This window comes from Mya arenaria, chromosome 7 (genome assembly GCF_026914265.1).
Source record: "Mya arenaria isolate MELC-2E11 chromosome 7, ASM2691426v1".
NCBI lineage: Eukaryota > Metazoa > Mollusca > Bivalvia > Myida > Myidae > Mya > Mya arenaria.
The window spans coordinates 18,190,881-18,198,739 of NC_069128.1; the positions used below are offsets into that span (position 1 = coordinate 18,190,881).

The 7,859-nt window shown below is 38.3% G+C and overlaps 1 protein-coding gene across 1 annotated transcript; it reads left to right on the forward strand.

Annotated features, from left to right (window-relative positions):
* Nucleotides 1-343: 343 nt before the first annotated feature.
* LOC128240980 (serine-rich adhesin for platelets-like) lies at nt 344-7,376 on the forward strand. The gene is made up of 14 exons (XM_052957968.1): nt 344-416; nt 842-1,047; nt 1,671-1,757; nt 2,244-2,358; nt 2,617-2,761; nt 3,141-3,219; nt 3,420-3,506; nt 3,739-3,881; nt 4,162-4,187; nt 4,539-4,647; nt 4,985-5,137; nt 5,517-5,667; nt 6,249-6,374; nt 6,726-7,376. The coding sequence occupies exons 1-14, from the start codon at nt 344-346 to the stop codon at nt 7,374-7,376; spliced, it is 2,151 nt and encodes a 716-aa protein (XP_052813928.1).
* The last annotated feature ends 483 nt before the right edge of the window (nt 7,377-7,859 follow it).

A 7,859-nucleotide genomic window follows, 5' to 3' on the forward strand; every position in this document is an offset into this window, starting at 1 on the left:
AAATTATAATGTCAAGTAAATGATACAAATTTTCAATGTTGTTCTCTGATTTTCACCCTTTAAGAGTATGTTTTGTGACTTTTTTCCTTTTTTTTTTCGACCACCCGGTGGACATTTTTTCCAAAATTTCGTGTAAACCAAAAAATAAAAAGGAGTGGCCTAATGTTGTTCGATCGTTGACAAGATGGCTACATTGTTCCGGGTATCTAAGTGGAACGATTTCCAAATTGTACAAATATTTTGATATAAATCTCTGAAATGCTGAAAAGTATATAAGTTAAATATTCAACTTGTGATAATGTTATAATCTCTTCAGGAAACCCATAATTTGGAGCTCGTCAATATGAAGGTTGTGGTCTGTCTAGCGCTCATGGCGGTTCTAACGTTGCAACTGGTGCACGGGAAAATGTCAGACGGTACGTGGTAAACGCAACATTGCAACTTCTTTTATAAATTGTTCTGTATTCGACTTATTTTTTTTATTTTATTCTAAAAACTTAAACGTACGTATTGGTTCTTTCTAATAGGCATAATTATGTGGATTTTCATAATCCTTTCTTCGAGTTGAACATAGGTCCCCATACTAATTTTGTGTTTTGCTTGAATATTTAATGATGAGACATGATATGCCATTCAATATATCAATTAAACCATATGCCTTATTTAAACTTATGTAAAACAGTCTGTGTATTTATCTGTTGAACAACGAGAATTGAGTTGTATCTAAACAAATGCCTGTTTATATTTCTAAACAACTCTTGGTCGATGACTATTTGTTTTAGAATGAATTGACTTATTAAGTTCTGTTTTTCTTATTAAAGTTCTTATATATTTATTTCAGGCAAGAAATGCAAGTTTAATTTCCGAACAGAGCGACAAAATCAGTTCCAAAACGAAAACACTCTTCCGACTGAGCTGAGTTACACCATGGAGGTTGAAGGTCAGGGAAAGTTTGACCTTGACCTTGTCCTTGACCCAAGAATGGACCTGCCATCCGCCACGGAGGATAATGGTAGAAAGAAGTCGAAGAAACAAAAACGCAATGTGGTATTAAACGTTCTTATGATTAAACAAAATAGATCGCACGATTATTCTGATATGCGTTGAATATATGAAGGTCTAACTACTGCACAAACTACCCGTTTTATTGAAATGACGTACGAGTTGCCGCTGTCGACACTGTTTGTTTTACATCGTTCGAATACAGCGTTCAATAACAAGCGGTTGTATAAGTGAATATCGTTTCAATTTATTCATACGCTACTTATTGAACAGTTTAACTCCGCCCACAGTTACCGTTCTCATATAGTTAGTAAATGTAATGAATATATGTTACAAACATAACATTTAGATTCAAATACATGACACTATACAGATTTCACTTTCAAAGAAGCGCAACATAATAGCAATTAGGTGCACGAACTATATACATTAAATTTTCAAACTGCCATGTTTTAAAAAGCATCACGGATGTATTTGATGGTTAACAATGTCAAATTTCCTTACATTAAACTACGCTGCAAGTAGATCGCGTAGTAATTTCAATTTAGCAGTTAAACCGAAGGACTTTACCCTTGGGAATCTAACTTACTGAAACCCGGATAAAAGGCGTATGCATATTGATATGATATAATGACATTTTATAAATTATTATTACCACTCTATTTCAGAAAATCGGAGTCTACACGGACAAGAACGGGCGAGGTTCATTTGCCTGTGAAATGAAACGGAGGAACGGTGATATATCCTGTGATATGGTGAGCATTTCAAAACTGTTTTAAAACTAAAAATATTTGTTTTTCTTATATTCGTAATACCAGCGTAATTCTAGCTCGATTTAAACAGAATATTGTATACATGTATCGCCGTAGCATGAGCTAAATGTAAACTGTATCTTCTCAGATATAAGAAGTGTCAAGGTCAATGATAAAGTTCAATATATATTCAAAACTCGAAGTAACTAGCGGATCCAGGGTGGATGCCCCCCACCCCTTAAAACGTCCATGTTTACTATTTATCTCAATAAAAGGGGAAAAAGTAATAAAATAGGCCCAAAATGCACCATTTCGGCCTAGAAATTGCTAAAAAAAATCCGGGAAGTACCACCACCCCCTCGCCCCTGCCAACACTTTAAACCAAATATCTTCCGGTACGCCCCTAAGTTTCGTCCCCTCTAACTTTCAACCCTGGATCCGCTCCTGGAAGTAACTCATGTAAATAAAACATAACTCCCTCCCTTCCAGAGCGCCCTGGCGACATTCCAGGACGAGGATTGTTACATAGCCGGTGGGGCGGCCACCGACGCACTCTGTTTCCCCCGGGTGAACGGAACGTTTAAGTATTACGAAGTTCCCGGAGGTAAGGAGACATTTGTAGAATTTTTGTCTGGTTCAAATACGGCATATCTATCTTAATAATATCCTTAAATGATTAAGGTAGAACTTATTATAGACTGCTGTTGAAAATCCATGCCAAAATCGTTTGAGTCAAATAATCATATAGGTCAGAGCTTGAAAGCAATTCAATTGGTATTAGACATTGTAGATAAAATAGCAACTGTTTAATTAAAAATGTAAAAAAACACACACAATACGAATGACGTTTTGTAAACAACAGAGGATGGAGTACGCCGGGAAGGCGGTAGTGGCACCGTGTACAATCCCCGGTTTGCCCCAAGCCGGAAGAGGCGGTCGATACTTCCGGAGGCCGGCTACAAGGTGGTGAAGATCGCATTTATTGTTGACGCCCCATTCATGGAACAGTGAGTACCCAAGTTCATGGGTCGCACCTACGGACAATTTTCTTCTGATTTCCTTTTATGACTTTCTTTAGCCAATGTTTAAAGACCCATTTGCGCACCTGATCCAAGTATGTGATGTATTCATCGATGGAATTAAAGCTATTGATTGTTTACCGCTGCCAATTTTTATCCTTGATCATTTTAGAAACAGATACCTACATGGCCATTTTGTGAATAAACACTTTTTACAAAATCTGTATCAATTCTGGTTATGAACAACACCAGTGGGCGGTCAGTTAAACATTTGCAGTGACGAATCATAGGTCAAACGGACTGGAAACGTTCGTAAATATAGTATTTCTGTATGTCTTATGAAACTGTTTATGATCATACCTTAAAGGTTTTACGACCGTAACCCTGGTGACAACGACGCAGCTCAGAACGAGGCAGAGAAGTACGTCACGCTACTCGCTAACGAGGTACGGTAATGGAACGGAACATGAACGTTAAAAACCACAATGACTTTGTAGCTATCATACTTTTAAACAAATGGGAGGAATAGAATAAAAATGATGATATCTCTGTTTTGCTTTAAGATGACCTTTAAGCCCTTTAGTCAGATATAAATCTCATTTTGAAGTGAACATATTCGACAAGATCGCTTCCCTTGTTGTTTCAGATAAACGTATACTACAGCTCCGTGAAGGAAGCATCCGGAGGAAGTTTGGATCTGTACGTGTACCCTGCTGACATCGTTTACCCTCCGGTGAGTGAGTGAGTAGATGATGATGATGATGATGATGATGATGATGATGATGATGAAGGCGTTGGCGCAGGCGACGACGACGATGACTGTGACGATGATGATGCTAAACGAACTAGTTGTGATTAAGTTGCTTGATACGACTTTGTTGATTTTAAAGATGATTATCAACGAGACAAAGTGACCAAATATATCCCAAGGAATATTACTTTTCAATTCATACAATTGCTTGCAGGCTGGCACGAACTTTGCCTGGTCGGCTGACTACGTGTCCGGCAACGTTATTGACGCTGGGGATGCTTTTGATGCTGCGCTGTACAGCTACGTCGGCAGTAGCTTCACCAGCCAGGAGTTTCACCACGCCATGGCCATCACTGGGTATGCAGTGTACAACTTTACAAGATAGGAGATGAATATTTAATAAACAAACGTCTACAATACATATCATATCATACTAATGCTGCTCATACAATTTCGAATGTTATCTGTTGTCTGCCTGCTAGATATAATAATACAATAATACACAATTATTTCAAATACTAAACATGCAAGTATGTAATGTTATAATATCTTAGAATATCAATAGTGCACAAAGGTGGAGGTCAACTTACAAAAATCCTTAACAACTATTAAATAGCTTACTTTAATTCCTTTACAGGTATGATTTAGCCGGGAGTTTGCTAGGTGAGTTAACGTGTACCATCTGTAACACATTATGGTTGTCTGTTTTATAAAACCTTAAAAACATATACGCTTCTGTAGTAAAAATTGTACTCGAGTCCATTTACTTATTTTTGAAGTTCATTTTGTGCTGTAAAAATATTTCTTTTTAGAAATGAAGTTAATCAACATAATGCACAGGAGTATGCGCTTTTAAAAATAAAATAAAAAACACATTAGTAATTTGGAAAAATAAGTTGAGACTAAGATGGAGATTGGACTTGAGTATTTTGTTATATTTGTGCCAGTTGATTCTGATATAGTTCTCTATAAATACCTTGTAATTAATCAAAAACCATGTTGTTGGTTGTGCAGGTTACGCGTACGTATCCACGGTTTGCAGCAGCACTTTCCGCCGTTACTCCATCAACGAGTTCACGTCATACAACGTCGCCCCCGTCGCCGCTCACGAGCTAGGACACGCGTAAGTTTCCTCACATTTGTAAATACACGTATCTATATCCAGTGTTTTTGTATTCCATTTAGTAAAGATAATTTGTTTAAAGTCTTCATTTGGAAAAAGGCAAACAAACAGCTTGGTGGACACTATTAAGTTATTAGTTTTTCGTAGAGGTCATTTTATATGTCAATGCTGTTGTAAAAATGGAAAAAAAGGCAAACAAAACAGTTTGGCGAACACCATTAATTTATCAGTTTTTCGTTGAGGTCATTTTGGATGTTTATGCTATCGTAGAAATAGAAAAAGGTAAGCAAAACAGCTTAGTGGACACCATATATTTATTTCTGTGTACACCTTCTAGGCTTGGTTCACAACATGACGGGACTGGTAACGACTGTCCTTCCTCCGTGAATGTTATGTCGCCGAGCCTCGGCACGCCCTCCTCCTCCACCGTGGACAATTTCTACAAGTTCTCTACATGTAGTGCCGACTACTTCGTCGACCACCTTAGCCAGTAAGGACACAATTGAAAAAGATTATGTAAAGTGAAACTGCGATCGCTCGAGGGCGCTGAGGACCAAGCTTTACCCTCGAGTGATCCGATGTTTTGAACGATGTGTCATACAATGTATTTCTTAAGTCTGAAGCCGTTATACCGAAAGTTTACTTCAGCACCGTAATTCATTGTGTTGTGATAATCGCGCATATGTTCAAAGGCTGTCGTATACTAAATGTGAAAATGTAAAAGAATAGATAACAACTGTAAAACATGTTTAATACAGTTTCCGCTTCTCTTTCATTCATCCATTTTATGATTCTCAAGATTATTCAAATGTTTCTTAAATATTTTCTTAAAAATATGGTGTTTATAATATATTCACGACTTCCTGTAGATATCCAAGCTGTTCAGTGAACACCGGTGGATTGACGGACGAGCAGTTTCAGGCGGCGTTCTGCAGCGGCCTTCTAGGACAGCGGGATTCTAGCCTTGACCTCCAGTGTAAGCGGCGCACCGGAAACCCCGACAGCACAGCTTGCAGCCAGGTACTTTTATGACATATTTGTTACCTTGCATCGTTTACTGATATGTATTTTGTGCCCATTGCTACAGAAATAAGCTCGCATTTTTAATGTAGGTAAGGCTTAAAAATACTTCTGGTTCGGGTTACCCGACTGTAATGATGAAATAGACACGAACCATACCGTTTTTATAGTCAGTTAGTTAAAACATGTCTTAATATGTCTTTAAAAGCCTTTAAACTGAATAATTATTCTATGCAATTCCCAAATGATGACTATCGAGTTATAGTATAAAGCCTGTTTAAAAATAATAAAAAGATTCTAACAACCTACCTGTTTTACGACAAGATGTAGCTACCACAACTCTTTTTGCCACAGTAATATTCTGAGATTTCCAACGTTCCTTAGCAAAGTAAACACTAAATTAAAACGTTCAAGTTCACACTTAATCAAATTACAGTTTGCTTGGCAAGTCTTTGAAGTACAGTGGTATAGTTGCCATTGTATAACATGGATTTGATCACTGTTCATTTTGGCTAACTTTATTTACGGATGGTCGTAATACTAGTATTTCTTTGCGTAAACTATTCTTATTCTTTTCGCAGTCTGTAATCGGAGACGCGGGTTGCTATAGAAGCGGAGAGGTGTCGTGCCGGACAAGCCCGGGAGGCTCGTGCTCTACCTCTCTGACAACCTTTGTCTGGAACGGGACTCCCTGTGGTTCCGGAACGGTAAGCACGAGATCCCGTGTCTTATATGTGAAGTGCTTATAAGTAACCTCGTAATGATTATATGGAAAGTATACCTAACAATAGCAAAGTATCAATTATATACATTACACCAGTTATACAGCAGAAATGAGATTGTGGGGTCGGCTTGTGGGTGGTGGAAGATTAACGGGATGCCACGGGAATGTGAATTAAAAGAACTTTAACGAACTACCAATTGTTAACCATCTGATAAACTTACATATCTTAGTTTATACTAAAAAGTGTGTTATTCATTGAAAAGGTTTTTGAATAAGGTTCGATTCATTTGTTATGTTATTCTGTGATGATTAATGGGTGTATATTTCTCTTTAGCAGATGTGCTACAAAGGCCGATGCGTCTCAGAGTTCAACATATGTCCAAGCGAAGAAACCACAACAGAAACACCCGAGCCAACCACAACCGCTGCAAAACCAACGACTACTACTGAAGAACCTACGACCACCACTAAAAAACCTACGACCACCACTGAAGAGCCTACGACTACCACTGAAAAACCGACGACCACCACAGAAAAACCTACGACAACAACTGAAGAACCTACGACTACCACTGAAGAACCTACGGCCACCACTGAAGAACCTACTACCACTACTCAGAAGCCTACGACCACAACTGAAGAACCTACGACCACCACAGAAGAACCTACGACCACTTCTGAGGAACCTACGACCACAACTGAAGAACCTACGACCACCACAGAAGAACCTACTACCACTACTGAGGAACCCACGACCACTACTGAAGAACCTACGACTACCACTGAAAATCCCACAACAACTACCGAAACCACAACCACGACAACAACAACGACAACGCCTGCACCGACGACCAAAGCCCCAGCGCCCTGCTCCTGCTGCGGTTACAAGAAAGGGAAAAAGAAGAATTGCTGCCGATGGGGCAAACGTAAGCGCAGCAAAAAATGCTCCTGCTGCTCGGACCACGGACACTTTCCTCATCACTAAAGGCTACTGTTATAATATATCAATCATACTAGAATTGTACAAGAATCAATTTTCTTTTACGACTTATGTGAACTTAATATTGACACCAACGACAACTCTTGTATTTAACTCTTCATTTTCAACTGTTAAATGAAATTGGTATAGCTTACATGGGAACAATCTAATTCGATACTAACTAAGTCGTTTCTTAGTATCAGTTCCAGTTCGTTTATGAAACGTTTTGTTACAAATTTCATGAAATTGTTTACGCTACATGTTCCCTTGTTCTTTATCAGAGATTACCTGCATGAGTGTTTATTATACGCAACATTTTGTTAACGTGTTCTATATCAGAGATTACCTGCATGAGTGTTTATTATACGCAACATTGTGTTAACGTGTTCTATATCAGAGATTACCTGCATGAGTGTTTATTATACGCAACATTTTGTTAACGTGTTCTATATCAGAGATTACCTGCATGAGTGTTTATTATACGCAACA

What these genes read in the sequence shown, in the direction of transcription:
- LOC128240980 (XM_052957968.1), top strand. Translation starts at nt 344, where the DNA reads ATGAAGGTTGTGGTCTGTCTAGCGCTCATGGCGGTTCTAACGTTGCAA. An exon ending in GCACGGGAAAATGTCAGACG is followed by an intron (nt 417 to 841) that starts GTACGTGGTAAA and finishes TATTTATTTCAG; the next exon opens with GCAAGAAATGCAAGTTTAAT. An exon ending in GTATTACGAAGTTCCCGGAG is followed by an intron (nt 2,359 to 2,616) that starts GTAAGGAGACAT and finishes TGTAAACAACAG; the next exon opens with AGGATGGAGTACGCCGGGAA.